Source organism: Chinchilla lanigera, unplaced genomic scaffold (genome assembly GCF_000276665.1).
Source record: "Chinchilla lanigera isolate Chin_1 unplaced genomic scaffold, ChiLan1.0 scaffold00077, whole genome shotgun sequence".
NCBI classification, from domain to species: domain Eukaryota; kingdom Metazoa; phylum Chordata; class Mammalia; order Rodentia; family Chinchillidae; genus Chinchilla; species Chinchilla lanigera.
In genome coordinates, this window is record NW_004955478.1 from 7,759,975 (window position 1) to 7,776,845 (window position 16,871).

The 16,871-nt window shown below is 47.7% G+C and overlaps 1 protein-coding gene across 1 annotated transcript in view; it reads left to right on the forward strand.

The window, feature by feature from the left end:
• The window catches only part of Ern1 (endoplasmic reticulum to nucleus signaling 1), a gene marked incomplete in the record, with an annotated part of 82,999 nt that overhangs the window by 39,311 nt on the left and 26,817 nt on the right, over positions 1–16,871 (forward strand). Inside the window, 7 exon segments of the mRNA XM_013503183.1 lie at positions 5,342–5,375; positions 7,101–7,173; positions 8,870–8,942; positions 11,343–11,465; positions 15,082–15,183; positions 16,099–16,360; positions 16,729–16,807. Of these exon segments, the coding sequence (XP_013358637.1) occupies positions 5,342–5,375; positions 7,101–7,173; positions 8,870–8,942; positions 11,343–11,465; positions 15,082–15,183; positions 16,099–16,360; positions 16,729–16,807 (746 nt within the window).

A 16,871-nucleotide genomic window follows, 5' to 3' on the forward strand; every position in this document is an offset into this window, starting at 1 on the left:
AGAATTAAGGTGTGTTATGTAAGCTTTCTCTGTATGCGCATGTACTAATAAGCTAAAATGAAAAGCAGAATACATTTGGGTGGACTTCACCTGAGATGTTCCCTGCTTGGCTGAGGTGTCACCCCACATTCTGCCCCCAGCCTGGCTGGCCGGTTGGGGCCACCTGCGTGGCCTCCAGGGGCCCTCCTGCACGGCGTGGCCTGCTGTGCAGAGTGGCCTTCCCGTAACTGCGTACCCTGCGAAGCTGGAGGACGGGCCTCCCGAGGCGCCTGCAGGTGGAGCTGCAAGGACAGCCTTTCTTTCCAGCCTGTTAGAAAAGGTTTTCTGGAGTAGCTGTTTTTTGAAGATGCCGACTTTAATTCTTACACATTTTTTGTTAGTCCATGTTCGCCGTAGTGATTGCCTTCACTGTGGGAGTCGGTACCGTGTACAGCACGTCTTAATTCTTCCTCTACCCCCGTTCCTCTGCGCCTTCCCTCGCCGCTCCAGCTTTTGGTTCCCTCCTTTGCAGAAGTTCTATTTCCTGCCTCCCTATTATCCGCCTTTTATTTCGCTCTTTGATGGAGTAGGTTCTTCTCGTATATACGGGAAAGTAAAGCAATAGCATTGTGAAAGCCTTGCACCCCCAGCACCAGTCGTGACCAGCACTGGGCAGTTCCACCACTGCTCTTCTTCACGTCCAGGCAGGTACCGCGTCATTTAAATTTTTAAAAAATATGAATAAACCTTTCTACGCTTGGGTGGATGTTCTTAGCTGTGTGCTCGAGGCTTCGCTGTGTCCTTTTCACTGTGAAACGCTTGTGCGGGCGACTGTGTGCCCCGTGCAGCGCTGACTCCGCTAAGATCTCCTGTTCTCCAGACCGCGTGTGCCCCGTGCGAGAGAGGGCAGCAGCCTGGGCGGCGGGACCCGGGCTCCGCCTCTGGTGACTCGCGGAGTTGCACATGCGCTTTCTGCATTTTCCTGTGTATATTTCACAGTAAGCGAAATGAAGGGTTTTGCTCCCAGAGTGCTTGAAATTCAGTCCAGCCCTCAGTTACTTGAGAACCAGAGAAGCCGCATGCCAGGAAGTACCTACCTGTCTCTTGGGAAACATGAGAAGTACGTCATCAGCACATACCGAGCATAACGGACAGTGCGTTCACATTTCCTGCAGGAAAGGTGTTCGGAGCCTGAAGAACAAGCGAGATTTAGATGGCTGGAGATGGAGCTGGCTAGGGTGAGCCCAGACCGCACACGGGCAAGCACTGAGCCTAAGGTGGGGACCTAGAACTCCCCTTGTGGTTAGATTCAGGTGGATGTGCTTCCTGAGAGAGAAAAGAACAGCTGCAGGGCAGAACTTGGAAAATTCCCTCCAGGTATTAGAGTGAGCAGCACAGAAAAAGCTCACTTTTTGCCAGGTGTGGCGCACACCAATATTCCCAGCATTCAGGAGGCCGAGGCAGAAAGATTGCTGCAAGTTCAAGGCCAGCCTGAACTGCATAGCAAGACCCTGTCTCCACAAAAAAACTCACTTCTTCAGGAGATAGAAATGTCTAAATTTTAACCTCTGTGCCAGGCATGGTAATCCCAGCACTTGGAAGGCTGAGGCAGGATTCCTGCGAATTTGAGGCCAACCTGGACTACACAGTGAGATCCTGTCTCAAAACAAAACAAAACAAAACACAAAAAAACAAAAACACACAAACTTTTTTAAGCCTCATGAATTTGGACAAAGGGAAAATGTGAACGTCTGTCTTATCGTTTCAGTCTGAGGTTAACAGGGAAGATTATTACATTAGCATAACACAGTAGCAGTAGGTGTTACCTGATCTCACCCCAGAAGTTGTTTTCTGCAGGGGTGGGGGGATGGGGGAATGGGGGCTGCGCTGCCTGTCTCAGACCACACCGGTCACCAGAGGAGTGGAGTTGAGGCCGGGGCCGCTCCTCCCCGGGCAGCAGTGAGCACATTGGTTTTTTCCTGAACTGCTCCTGGGAAACCAAACATTGATTTCAGCAATATTTTCCCATATCTCTGCCTGATAACCTCAGAATTATCTTGAATAACACCCATTTTACACTTGAGCAAGAAACCCTCCCTGCTGCTTTTTCTGGAAACGAAACTGGCTTGGTGAGGTTGGCGTGTATCTTTGTCAGGCTCCGTATAGACAGAGTGGCTTATTTCGTGGGAGTATTTGTTTACAGTCTTACGGTTTACTCAGTGTTTCTTCTGACATGGCTGAAAGCTTTTTTAAAAGCAAGAATCTTGCCTGATACCAATTCTCATTATTAAAGAAAAAACCGACACTTTTTTCCTGTTGCTCTCCACTGTACATTTTCCCATGATGCTTTGTTTTTATTTTGCTAGCTTTCCAAAGGTGTTTATTTTTAACTTATTTCTTTCTTCTGTGTGTGTGTGGTACTGGAGAGTGAACCCAGGGCTTTTACCCTGAGCTGCATCTCCTACCTCTTTAAAATTTTTTTATTTTTTTATTGTGAAGGGTCTCACTAACCTACCCAGGCTGGGTTCGGACTTTTACTCCTCCTGATTTAGCCTCCCAGGGTGCTGGGATTACATGCAGGTACAGTCCCTGGCTTTGGCTTTAACTTTGTGTGTGTGTGTGTGTATGTGTGTGTGTGTCTCTTTCTGGCTGTTGAACTCAGTGATGTTCTACCACAGAGGTACATTCCCAGCCCTTTTTATTTGTTTTAGACAGAGTCTTGCTAAGTTGCCCAGGCTGGCCTCAAACTTGTGTTTGTCCCTTTTGTAAGTAATAAGGAAGATTTCAAGCATCTGTACAAAGAATAGTAACATGATTCCCTAATGATGTTCATCCATCTTTAACAGTCCAACACCTTTTACTTTATTGGTCCCTCCCACACAATTATTTTCTGTAATATATTCAAGCAAATCCTGGATTCAGATGATTCCTAAAGAAGAAAAATATCTATAGAATAAGTCATCATCACACCCCAGAAAACAAGCAGCAGTTTGCTTGGCTCTGTGAGCGCGGTCTTAGTGGTTGGGTTTTTCCCTGGCCCACACCTTTGCGGAAGCTTATCTCGGTATCCAGTTTTATTGGGTAGCTGGTGAATAATAAGGTGAGCCTTGTGTTCTCTTCCACGGGGGTTCATCTTCTCCGAAGACTAACCAGCCTGGTTCTCGCACACCTGTATTTGTGCTGAGAACCCTTCCCTGTTGCTGCTGATGTCCTGTGTCTTATGGTGCAGGGCCGTTCTGGGTCCCTCAGAATCAGGTGACCGGTGCATAAACTATAGAAAACCAGGAAAACCTGCACCTGAAAACAAGTCCACGAGGCTGAGCAAACACTCTACAGCGGGGTCAGGTTCTTAACAGGAGTTCAAATCGTGTCAGTCTCTATTTTGTTTCTGGTGAATTCCAAGGCTTTGCCGGTGTCCTTTTTATCTGTGTTACCTTGAGTGGCTAACGCAAACTGAAAAGATGCCTTTTTGTTCTGCCCTGCTCTCTCTGGAGTAGCCATTCTTGCTTCTTCTAGCGTGTGTGGCTTCAGGGCCGCACTGGAGTACCGGGGTCCTAATTGCACCTTGACTAGTGTGTTGCAGCCAGTGACTGTCGTGTGCCTTTGTTTCCTGTCTCTTGCCTCAGTCTGTGTGCATGCGTGTACCGAGAGGTGATTAATGGGAAAGATAGACGTACGCTTACCGACTGAAAGTTCATCCTGTTTGCTGAAGGGTTTTTGGGTTAGTGAACGCTTGCTGCCCACAGACCACAAGCTGTCGGTAGAGAAACTCCTGTCCGTCTGCTTGGCAGATTCTTTGACAGCAGTTTGCACAGTCTGCTTTTGCTGCCTCCAAAATGTTTGTTGACAACTAAAGGTGGATTTGTCCTCCCTGTTCATGTGTCATGTCGCGCTACTAATTTAAATATTAATTATTGGAAGTTCTGCGCATAGTGGAAGACAAGATTGAGAAGTGGACTTGCTGGCTCTGCTCCACTGACTGACCTTCCTGCAGAGCTTTTGGCTAGATAATGATTTACTCTTCCGTGTCGTGTGTACTTCTGTTGTGAGGGCAGTGCGTCTCTGTGTAAGTCCTGGGCTGTTAAGCTAGTGTCAGTACATGCTAAGGCTTGAAAGATTTCCTTCATCTGAGAATCTCAAGTGGTAAGGAGGACCAGACAGACGGCTGTTTGTTACCATGAGCAGAGCCGCTGGACCTGCACACGAAGTCCCGTGGGAGTGTGTGCTGCCCCGCCCCCAGTCTGAAGCCGTGTGCAGCGTGACTGCAGCTGTGGGTTCTGATTTGTGGCGGGACCTCCTCACTGCGCAGTCCGTGCCTTGCGGGTTGGGGATGTTACAGCGCAGTGCCGGCGCTCACGCCCTTTACCTCACCACCATCCACCCAGCCAGTCAGGAGCCTCCTGTGTGCCCAGGAGAATCTAGAGAGGGAAATTCAGCCACTTCTAACTGCTGTGACTGTGAAATTGACTTAGAGGCAAAAGCTTACTCCTAACTTAAAGAGCAATGCCTGCTCTTGTACAAATTTTAAGAAATACGAAAAAGGTATATGTTGGGGGTTGCTTATACTGCCAACGAAAGTAACACACAGTGAGCATTTTTGAACTCTTCATCTAGTTTTCTTCTATGTTTGTAAAAGACTTCCCCCCATAGCTGCGTTAATAGTGTCTGTATAACGTTATATTTTCTCCTGGACCTAACAGCATAAAGACTGAAAACTTTTCAGCCCTTTTAGAAGCCTTCTTTTTTTTTTTTTTTTTAACCAAGTGGATCTTCCATCATTTAAACACAGTATTGACTGGTGAAGACTTTTGTTATGATCCTGTGAACTTCTTTCTATAAAATCTTTTTCTACATTTTGTATTATTTTAAAACTAGATTTTGTAGAGCTCCAGTTAATGGATCAGAGGGACGCAGCACTTGGGAGTTCCAGGGTGCTCTGATAGGCGGCTCCTGAGGGGTGCGTCTCCGTTTACCACCCAGGGGAGAACCTGTTCTTTAAGCCGGTTTGACATTTCTGAACAGGGATATCTAGTAACCCTCCAGGTATCCGGCAGGGTAATGATGTGGGATTTAGAAGTCCTGGATGTTCCGATAGTGACGCTGTCACCCCCGGTCCACTGTGGCTCGCGGCCAGTTCTTCCTTCTGTGCTCATCCCCAAAGTTACATGGGAGTTTCTGACAGCAGTTCTCAGTGTGATCTCGGCGATAATCACAGTTCGTATGTGTGCATTTGTGCGTGTTTCCTAACGTGCACCGACATACACTGTCTCCTGTAAGTTGGCCTCCGGGGTTGGTGTAGCTTACAACGAGGGCCGAGGGCGCTCTCAAGTGTGTCTGACGATGCCTTTGTTCTTTTGCACAGATCCAGTCCTGCAGGTCCCAACGCACGTGGAAGAGTAAGTTTGTTTTTCTTTTTTAATTTTAAAGAGAAAAAAACAGTGATACAGAATTTCAGAACAACAATTGCTTCTCAGCCTTTTGGCTTAGATCAAGTGCAGAATTTCAAAATAAGATGATAGGAAATGAACAATGGTTATTACACTGTGTATTGTTATCTTCAAAGTAGTTGCTCAGATTACCAGATACAGGCATGTAAGAGTGATCAAACAATATAAGCACAAACCGTTCCCTTCAGTGAACTAAAAGAAATTAGTAGTGTAACTATCTTAGCTGCCGTGTGTGTGCGCGCGTGCGCGCGCATTTTTTTCTTCCCTTCCTTCTTTTCTCCTTTCCCCTATCCCAGTTGTTTTTTCCTTTTGAGCAGTTTCTTTTCTCGTTGTTTTTTTGTGTTTTTTTTGTCTTTTTTTGAGACAGGGCCTCGCTATGCAGTTCAGACTGGCCTTGAGCTCACTTCGTAGCCTAGGCTGGTCTTGAACTCCAACAATCCTCCTGCCTCAGCCTCCCAAGTGCTCCTAAGGATTACAGGTGTGCGCCACCATGCCTGGCAGATCTTATTTACTCTTCCAGGTTCTTACACTGGGGAGACAACACAGTGTTTACACCTGCGGGTCTGATTTATTTCACTTATGAGTATGGTCTCTAGTTGCATCCGGATGAGTACATTTTCTGATTGGCTCAGCACGTCTCTTTTAATTCATCACCTCACGTACTCAGCAGTTCGGAGGCCAGTAGCTGGGATACACACATGCGCAGGTTAAGGTGTAACACACTGAGTGAGGGCTGTGAGAGTGTAGCCCAGGGGTAGAGCGCTTGTCTAGCGTGTGCAAGGCCCTGGGTCTGATCCCCAGCCGGGGGAGGGGGAGGGAGAGAGGAGTGGGACGGAACCTGTGGCGGGGAGTGGTCCATTCCTTCAGGAGACTGCCATGGTATTAAAAAGGCTTAATTAGGTGAAAATTAGGTTGAGTTTCAAACTTAAACTAGCAAAGTGTGGATGTCTCCCTCTTCGCTGTGTCATGCCACGGGGAGGGAGGGTGTCTGCGGCCTGCTCCTAGAGGACGGAGTTAGATGAAAAGCTGGGTGTCATCTGTCAGAGCCTCAGGTGATGGCACCTCCTACTCGGAGTGAGATTCGGAAGGGGCTCCTGAGTGACTCCAGCTGTAGTGCAGTCTCCAGCAGATGGACACCCCCCCCCCCGTCTGCCTGGGGGAGGCTGTCCATAGAGAAACCCCTGCTCATCTCCTTGGCGGGTTCTCTGACAGCGGTTTTCACGGTCTGCTTTTACTGCCCCATTCGAAGAGTAAGGGTTTGTGAAAACTAAAGGTGGATTTGTTCTCCCTGTGCATGTGTCATGCCGCGCTATTAACTTAAATAGTAGTTATTGGAAGTTCCGTGCACAGTTAAGAGAAGACTGAGAAGTGGGCTTGCTGGGTCTGCTCACTGACTGACCTTCCTGCAGAGCGCTTCAACCAGATGCTGATTTACTCCTCTGTGGTTTCGTGACTTCCTCCGCAGGTTGCTTTTCTCCACCCCTGGGGGCATTTTATGTGTCTGTGGTGGCAGTGGGGGAGCCGTGGGTGGAGTTGTTGCGCACACACACACACACACACACACACACACACACTGCTCCCCACTACTTCTCTATTATGGTTTTGCGTGACTTTGGTGGTTTGCTCTGTCCTACGGCTGTCCTTTACTGTTGATACTTACTGTTTAATCTCTAGGCCTGCCTTCCTCCCAGACCCCAATGATGGAAGCCTGTACACGCTTGGGGGCAAGAATAACGAAGGCCTGACGGTAAGAATTTTTATCTTCTTTGTATACTCTGGAGGTTCCTCACTCTGTCCTTAACTGCGTTGGCACATGGAGTTCACCTGGGATATTTAAAAACCTCTGGGAAGCTGGGTGTGGTGGTGCACGCCTGTAATCCCAGCCCCTGGGAGGCTGAGGCAGGATTGCTGTGAGTTCGAGGCCATCCTGGGCTACATAAACAAGTTCAAGGCTAGCCACAACTACATAGTAGGACCCTGACTCAGAAAAAACCTTCTGGGGATTCTGATTCAGGGGGTCTGGAGTGGATCCTGGGCATCACTATCTTTTCAGAGTACCCTAAACGAGTTTTTAAGTGCGTAGCCAGAGTTTAGAAATGCAGATCCAGGCCAGCAGTTGCTGGTGGCCCAGCCAGCACCCTGGAAGGATAGGAGTCTTCTAATAACAGTTTCCTCTAACTCAGGACCTTCAACTTGGGAGGACGAGGGTTGCTTGAAACCAGTCTCCACCCAACCCGTCAGATGCCTCCTTAGAGACGGCACATGGTCTACCCCACACTCCGTTTGGGAAGGTAGACTTGTGGTTTTCACCCTTTGCTGCACACTTTTGTGATGTGGGGAACTCTAGAAAAATACTGAACCTAGACTAGTGTCCCATGAACTCAGCATAGCCCAGGCTGGCCTCAACTTTGTAACCCTCCTGCCTCAGTCCCCCAAGTGCCGGGATTACAGGCATGCCTCACCACAGCGGGCTCACTTCTTTTCTAGGCTTAGTTTGAATGTTGGGGTGATGAGAAATCCCGAGTATTGATTACTCTTTGCACTTTGGTTTTTAATACTACCGGGAAATCTTTTTTTTTCTTTCCTAGAGAAAAAAGGTGACAGTGTTACAGAATCCTGAGCTTCTGTAACAGCAGGTATCTGTAGAACAGTTTCGAGAACACAGAAGTTCCAAAAATAAAGTACACCGAAACAAGCACTAACCAAAAGGACGTGTCAGATGTCAGCTGTAGACTCAGAAGGATCAGTTTTATGATGAAATGTGTTGAAACATTTGGATTCCTTTGCGTTTCTTTTTCTGGCACCTACCGTAACTTCTTTTTCATAGTCGAGATTCAGTTTTCTTTTGTGTTTTCAGTAGACAGTTATTTGCTAAATGAACACCAAAACCTGACTTTCTACCCCAGACCCTTGTGTTGTCCGCGTCACGCTGCCTTCTCTCAGAGCTGATGCTATGGCCCAAGAGTCCCTCTCCTTAGCATTAATGTGTCGACTCCTTCCCACTCTGAAAAGCACTGTCATTCCAGTTAGTCAGCATCTCTTTGTCAAGATTCCAAGACAGAGAAAAAACTACCCGAGACAGGAGAAACGTTTCTCCCACATTTAAATGTGCAGCGCTCTATATTTGTGTAGGTCTTTTCACAGAAGGTTTATGTCAGCTAGAGTAGGTTCCCTGCGGAGGAGAGCGAAGGGCCCTCTGCATCGTGTAGCAAGCGCAGGAGTTCGGTTACAGAGCTCAGCCCAGGGAAGCCCAGGGCACCTCCTTTTCCTTGGGTTCCAGTTAGGACAACTCACGTCTGCTAAGTGCTTCTCTCGCTTTGGCAGAACTGGGTAATAGAAACATACTGTCTAGTAAAATTTTAATAATTGCACAAGACTTGGTTAACTTCTTTTTTCTCCTTTTCTTTTCTTTCTTTCTTTTTTTTTTTTTTTTTTTTTTAAAGAAACTTCCCTTTACCATCCCAGAGTTGGTTCAGGCATCCCCATGCCGAAGCGCAGATGGAATCTTGTACATGGGTAAGAGTTCCTGTTTTCAGCACTGACTTCATTCTCTGTGACAGTGAGTCCCAGAATCTGGAAACGTAGCAGTCACGAGAGAGGGCTGTGGGGCTGGGGTTATAGCTAAACAGCGCAGTGCCTGCCTGGCAAGCTTGAGGTCATGAGCTCGATTCTCGGTACCAAAAGAATGTGGTTTTTTGGTTTTGTTTTGTTTTGTTTTCTCCGGTACCGGGAATCGAACTCACGACCTCACACTTGCCAGGCAGGCGCTGTGCCACTGAGCTATATCCCCAGCCCCTCGGTACCAAAAAAAAAAGGAGGGGCGTGTGCTGCTGCTGTCACCTGCTTGCCAGTCCTTGTGGGAGGGGCCTTACTGCCTTGATGGTGCTGTGGTGCTGTTCATGCCAGGATCAGCGGACCGGTTAAGAAAAGGTTCCCCCTACCTGGGAGAAAAATTGACGCCATTAATATGGTTACTCATTCAACAAGCTTTCAGCTGCTGGGTTGGCCTATTTCTGTGATTTTAAGATTGCATCATACCTAGCTGCAACTGGATGAAATTTAAAGGGAATATAATAGTCTGAGCCAAGGAAGGGAAGCCAGGTCCTGGCTACTAATTATAGGACTTTCTTAGTGTTCTCTGCTGTCAGAATATTGGGCAGAAATAGCACTTTACAGCTTGTCTAGATAAGACGTCTTCATACTCCAGGGACCACGGTTTACAAAGCATCAACTCACCTGCTTTTCTGTTTACCACTTTTCTGCCAAAGTGTTGCTAAAAATGAATTTGTAACACAAAGGAGAGCTGTGTTTATCTTGAAATCATAGTAGTAATAATAGCTTGTGTTTATATAGGAGCTTTTTTTTTTTTTTTAAGGAACTGAAAGTACTTATTGCTTATTCACACCTTGGAAGCTTTATGTGTATTTCTGGGTTTCAGATGCGGGCCAGCTTTTAAGGTTTTGCTAGGGACACTGGGCCTCTTGCTTCCTTCCAGCCCTTCAGACTGAAGAACTCCCAACTTAGGGACTCAAAGGAAGTAATCACCAAGGCTCCCTCCGTCCTGTGGGCCATCCCCCGGCCCATCTGGCCATCTTCTGACCTTCCCTGTCACTGTGTGCTGTCTGGGCTTCCAGCTTTTGCCAGCAATTCGTTACTTACTTAGGATATTGAGGTATTGTTTCCATCACCTTTGTGTGGGGCCCTTTTAACTGACTTCATTACGTGTATTTAAGAACGTGGCAGTTGCCCAGTTCGTCTATTGATGTGGAGCCAGGTTATGCAGCCTGTGATGGTCCTTGAAGTACGCATGTGTATATCATGCCAGATGGAGAGGATTTTTGGTCAGGGCTGCTTGGTGACAGTTTCATTTTGTCTTCATTTTCCTAAAAAAATATGCAGATCTTATCATTGAGAAGAGCTATGACCCGTGGGCAAGTTGCACACACGTAGAGTGGTCCTGCTTGCCACATCTGTCAGAGTGAAGCACGGCTCTAGCAAATTTTAATGCCTGTGCTCCACCCCAGCATTGCACAATTCTACTTTCCGGAGTCCTTGGTTTCAGGACACTTTCCCAGTAACTTTGCATGAAACATAACCAGGGGCTGTGCCTTACAAAACAGAAACACGCACATCACAGGGACTGAGCTGATCCTCAGCTCAGAGGCCCTGTCTGCTGTCTCACTGTTAGTCAGGATGTCTTGGTATGTATTCCACAGATACATGTGCTGTGGCTTTTCTAATCGTATTGTTTGGCCTGCGCTGTCCACCTGTCCATATCTTTTAATCAGCTGCCAGAAGCAAGGGCTATGATCTTTTGCTTGGGAATAACTTACAGACTTGGCATAGAGGCTGATAACTTCGGCTTCATCGGCATCAGGTTACAGCCAACTGCACCGAGCAGGCCCAGGCACTGGCTAATTACAGTTACCCATGGTAACTATAGGTTCTCCTCAGATGTGGGCTAATTAATAAGGACATTGGGAAATAAGGATTGTGGTTACCAGGGAGACGAGCCCCCAGGTATATTTCTGTACTTATATAGCTTCTACTCTGTGGGAAAAAGGACTGCCCTTCACATATGTCAAGACTTTTTCATATTTAAGGCCACTAATCAAAGCAATGAAATCAACTTTAGTAGTTAGGAGGCTTTTATTAAACTGTAATTAGTGTATTATGTTTAGAGACATTTTATATCATGATTATATTATAAAACATCAGATCTAGTGACCCAGGAAGTTGTTTCAACGTTGTGATTTATTTTATCACCTCAGAGAATCATAGAAACGTCTTCAGCAGCCTACGGATTTCAGGCCTCTCAGCACAGAAAACATCTCGAACGCCGACAATTGCTACTCGGCAGCAGTATGTTTTTCCTTATAGGATAGGCGTAAATGACAGTGTTCCGTGGCCTTTCAGGTAAAAAGCAGGACATTTGGTATGTCATCGACCTCCTGACCGGGGAGAAGCAGCAGACCTTGTCATCAGCCTTTGCAGATAGTCTCTGCCCGTCAGCCTCCCTCCTGTACCTTGGGCGGACAGGTAAGGAATGACCTCGTGCGCAGCCTGCTTGCTTCCAGAAAGGGTGTAACAAAGCTCCTCCACCGGCTCTGGTCCTGGCTTTGTTCCCAGAAGGGCCAGGGCTCTCTTGCATCTACTCCCTTTCTGTGACCCCACTGTCCAAGGATGCATCGTAAACTGCCCCGCAACCCACAGAGCCCGGTGCAGAGGCTGCCTCCCTCCTACCCGTCCTCCCTGCTGTTTCCCTCCAACTCTTCCCGCCTGGGTGGGATTCCTGCAGTTCTCAGAATAGCTGTGCCTGGATGCGTAGGGTGTTCCTCTACACCAGGTGTTCCTGGTTTTGCCTTTTTAGAAAATGTCCTCTTTTCCACAGCTCTGCTCAAAACCATCCCCTCTGTGCAGTCTCTTCCTAGCTTCACAGCCCCCACCCTGCCCAGGGACGCCCGGTTCGGCTTTTCCGTTCTTGGGTCACACTTACAGTGGCGGGCCCACTGCTGTGGCCGTCTCACTGCCCGTCATGTCCCTTTGCAGGCACGACCAGCACACCTGCTCCTTTGCTTTTCAGCCACCTTCTTCCCACTTGTCACTCCATATGTGTAAATTTTATGTGCCTATTTCTGCCTCCCCCCCGGAATAGCAGTTCCCTTGGGGAAGACTGTTTTGGTCACTGGCTACCACTGTTTAGTTCACGTTCACTGGACGTGTTACCTGGCGTGCAGTAGGTGCTCAGACGTTTGAACGAGTGAGTGGGTGAGCCTTGTTGCTTACTTCCGTGTGTGCGGCACCTCACGTGAGTCAGGTTTGCCACAAAAATTGTAGAACACAAGTTAAAGCTAAAAGCTGAAGCCAGAAAACATTTAGAAGAAAATTATATAAAAATGTAGGCTCCTGTAAACATGGAAGATTATCCAAATCTAGTTTTAAAAAAATAGGGTGAATTCATTACAGTTGAGTCTTAAATTTGGTCTAATCGTTCAGGTAACCAAGGCTGTATGGAGATACAGAAGCTTCTTTCTGTTGCAGTGGAAACAGTGCCTTTCTACAGATTAGAAAAGCTGCTCCTGCTCCTAGAAGGGAAACACTGTCCATCCTGTCCCTGTAAAAATCAGCTACTGTGATTGCTTAGGATTTCTTTACTTGTTCTCTTTCTTTCCTTTTTTTTTTTTTTTTTTGTTTTTGTTTTTGTTTTGGTTTGTTTTTTGAGACAGCTTCTTGTGTTGTAGTTCAGGCTGGCCTTGAACTCACTCTGTATCCCAGGCTGGCCTCAAATTCAGGGTGATCCTCCTGCCTCAGCCTCCTGAGTACTGGAATCACAGGTGTCTGCCACCACACCTGGCTTCGTTTACCTTTTCCATCAAGTAAAATCTTAACAGTGTCTACAGCTTCATCTGGTTATAGAAATTGTCTGGTTCTCAGGTAGAACTGGGGCCTTAGGTGGAATGTGTGTGCATAGGCGCACAAACTATTGTTTCCGTTATCTATTGCTGCATAATAAACCACCTAACATAGTTCTTTAACACAATAGCCATTTAATTATTCCTGATTCTGCGGGTGAGGAGTTCAGGAAGAGTTCAGCAAGGACAGATCATTTTTACACTGCATGCTGGGCACACTCATGTCTGGGACCTTGGTTCACGTCCATATGACATGAACCTTTTCCTTAAAGATGGTCTGGGCTTCTTAACATGGCAGCCGGGTTCCTTGTTGAGTAAAAGTGGATGTTAGAATGCCTCGTAAGTTCTGAGCTCAGTCTGGTTATAGTGACGCAGATGCATAGTGAATTTAAGGCCAGCCTGAGCTACGTAGCAAGAACCTATTTCAAAAAAAAGTTCTAAGCTCGAAAGTCCCAGACCCTTACTCGCATTAAAGTTACAAGGCTGGCCCAGAGCCAGGCGTAGAGAAACCAACTCAGCCTTTTGAGGGAAAGAGTGACTTAGGGAGGAATTGTCGGTGGTAATCTTTTCGGACAGTCTACCACAGTCTTACCTCTGGCTATCGTAGTTTCAACCCTTCCACGTATTCCGCATACGGACATATTCACGTCCTCCCAAGATTCCCAGAGTCCAGTCAGAGCGCTGTGTCGAAGTCCAGCCCCTTGGGGTCTGTATCAGGCGTGGAAGGGGATTCGGGTCCTCTGTTCTGGAGACGTGAGAATTAAAGACAAGTTCTCCCTCTCCCCAGCACCCCTCTCTCCCACCAGGTGTACAGTGGTGAGGCAGGACAGCTGGAGTCAACACTTCCATCCAAACGGAAGGAAAGAGACGCGCGTATCAGATACCAGACTTAGGAATTCTGAGACCCAGCCAGGCATGTTTTTGGGGAGTGGGTTCCCCTGCTCTGGGAGCAGGAATATGCCTTGATTAGGGCCCAGTTTTACCCCCCAGGATTTGTTCCCTAGTACATTGTTCTCAGTGGCTGTTGGTTTTGTCCTTTCCGAAATCCATAAATCTTTTCCATAAGAAATGATGAGTTTTGTAGTTTTCTGTCTGTTCTCTGGTTATTGAAAGTAGGGGATTTAGTCTTTTTTTTTCCATTTTGACTGTCTCGGATCATTGTAGTCCGTACTGATTTTACCCCTTTAGAATCTGTGTGGGTTTCCCATGTATTGAATTATTGTCATTCTATTACGTAAAAGCTCTACCCACACGAGCTGGCTTCGGAATGTGGAAGTGCTGTGGAACAGTAGTCCCGCGGTTCTTTTTGCCTAGCGTAGGGTATAGGACAGTTTCTGTGAACCTGTGGTACGTGTGCCACAGTGTGCCGTGTGTTATCATTGGAAGCTCTAAAAGGTTTGCCATCACTAGTCTAGAAGGTACTACCTGAAATCTTTCTCAGGTCTCAAAGAAGGGTCTGAGGGTCTCACTGTGGGTTTGATCTTGACCCTGACCTGAGGCCAGTTTTTTACCCCCAATGCTCTCGATTTTATCTTTGTTCTAAAGCCATTTTCTATATGGAGAATCTTTTCTAGCTGGGGTCAATCTTGGACCCTCTATAGTTTCTCTGTATTTTGCTTGAAAGCTGAATGATTTCTTCCGTAGCTCATTGTCTTGCAGTATATCATACACAGTTTCTGCTTTCTGCCTAGAAAGCTCCTTAGCCAGATCTTCCAGTCATTGTGTTCTGTATTCCCAGCGAGTGTAAGCATGTCATGATCTCAAGCTATGTCACCGTGTTTCAGCTTCTAATAGTACTTTTCTCTGCTCATTCAGATCTCCACTATCTTTGTCACCTTTCCAGCCTCTAGCTGGTCACAAAGTTAGTGTTGCAGTTCTTGGATCTCTGTTATGGCACCATCCCACTTCTGAGTACTACGTTTTAGTATCACCCACCTATTGCAAGATAGTAAACCACCCCCCAAATCAGTGGCAAAAGCAGTTGTTATCCTGCTTATGGTTCTGTGAGCTGTGAGCTCCAGGGTGCAGGGATGGGGTGAGGGTGGCTTGTCTCTGGTCTGCGTGCTGCTGGCCGGGTTCACTCATGTCGGGGCCTGTAGCTCTCGGTGGCCTTTATGTTCCATGAGGATAGCCTAGACTTTTAAACCCGCAACCTAAGGAGAATTTGTTGGTTGTAACCGGGTAAGTTGAACATTTGGGAGGTGCCGTGGCCCTGTGATAACGAGCTCATCTGTGTCCTGCAGAATACACTATCACCATGTATGACACCAAGACCCGAGAGCTCCGCTGGAATGCCACCTACTTTGACTACGCAGCCTCACTGCCCGAGGACGATGGGGACTACAGTAAGTGCTCCAAGTGGGCTCAGAGACTGGCATGGTCCCTCCCGTGTATGGGAAACAGTCATTGCGGAGAGCAGAACTTTCTTTTTAGACACCCTTCATCGCCAGGCTTTGGACTTTCCACAGGCTTAAAGTAACTGCTTCCCACAGTCAGGGTGGCAGGATCCTAGGTGAGAACTCGTGCGGGGAACTGAAGTAAAATGTGAGTTTGCGGGGAGCACACCTTACCGAGTCCTGTGTGTCACAGAAGAAGTTTAGGAAAAGCCTGTGAGCGGTGTAATTACAGACCAGCATGTAACAGTGATAATCCCATGAAAGGCCACTCGGAAGGTGACTCCTTAGTTATCTCTAGCTGTTTCTTTGGTCAGCCTTCCCCTAACTCAACTGATCCCTGAGAAAGCCAATCTTGTCATCATGACATTGGTATCTGAAAGTCTAATTCTGCCTTTTCTAGCCCAGGACCTAGAATATTTTCATCTATCTCCCAGTGCCCCTTTGTGAGACAGGAACAAACACAGGCGTGACTTTCTTGAGTCATAAGGTTTTTTAATTTTTCTCAGTACACGTTCGCGGTACAGAATGATAACATTCATCGTGGGGAATCGGTACATGTGATGACGCTTTTTAATTTTTCTCAGTACACGTTCGCGGTACAGAATGATAACATTCATCGTGGGGAATTGGTACGTGTGATGACGCTTCTCAATTCTTTTACTGCTCCTTCTCCTCTCTTCTGTCCCTGTCAGCGTCTTGATATTGAGGACCCTGAATGTGTTCATTGGAACCAGTGAAGCCATTCTGAGAATATTCTGGAAGTCCTGTTTCCTCTGGCCAAGTTCCCACAGCTTGCCAACGGAGTAGAGGATGTGGTTGCAGGATGTGGTGGGTATTGACGTCTTTGTTGTTCGATGCTTGCAGAGATGTCCCACTTTGTGTCGAACGGCGACGGGCTGGTGGTGACAGTGGACAGTGAATCTGGGGACGTCCTGTGGATCCAAAACTATGCCTCCCCGGTCGTGGCCTTCTACGTGTGGCAGCGGGAGGGTCTGAGGAAGGTGATGCACATCAACGTTGCTGTGGAGACCCTGCGCTACCTGACCTTCATGCCTGGGGAGGTGGGCCGCATCACTAAGTGGAAATACCCGTTTCCCAAGGAGACCGAGGCCAAGAGCAAGTTGACGTGAGTCGGGAAACAGGGTGGAAGAGGGCAGCAGGGCGCAGCTGGGACCCTACCATCCCGCTGCTGCCCTAGCATAGCGTCCCCCTACCCTGGCGGAGGCCGAGGTCAGGCAGACGTCTCTGAACCGAGGCATGCCTCCAGGTGGCTTGTCCGAATTTCTCTAGGTGGCGAGTGAAACTGAGGCCCACAGTCCTGGTGTTGTGTTCTCTGGCAGCGCCCTGCCTCACACCTCACTGCTTTTCCCCATGCCTGGACTAATAAAGCAGTTGCTGGGGCTGGTCTCTGGGCTATGGTTTTGCCCTCCCAAGGGCCCCTTTTATGGGATCTGGACTTGAGAAGACTGGGACATGGGTGTCTCCTCTTTCCAGGCCTACCCTGTATGTTGGGAAGTACTCCACCAGCCTGTACGCCTCCCCCTCCATGGTGCACGAGGGCGTCACCGTTGTGGTGAGTTCGCTGTGGGGCTCACAGGCACAGCCTTGTCCTTTCAGTAAAGAATGACAGTGCAGTG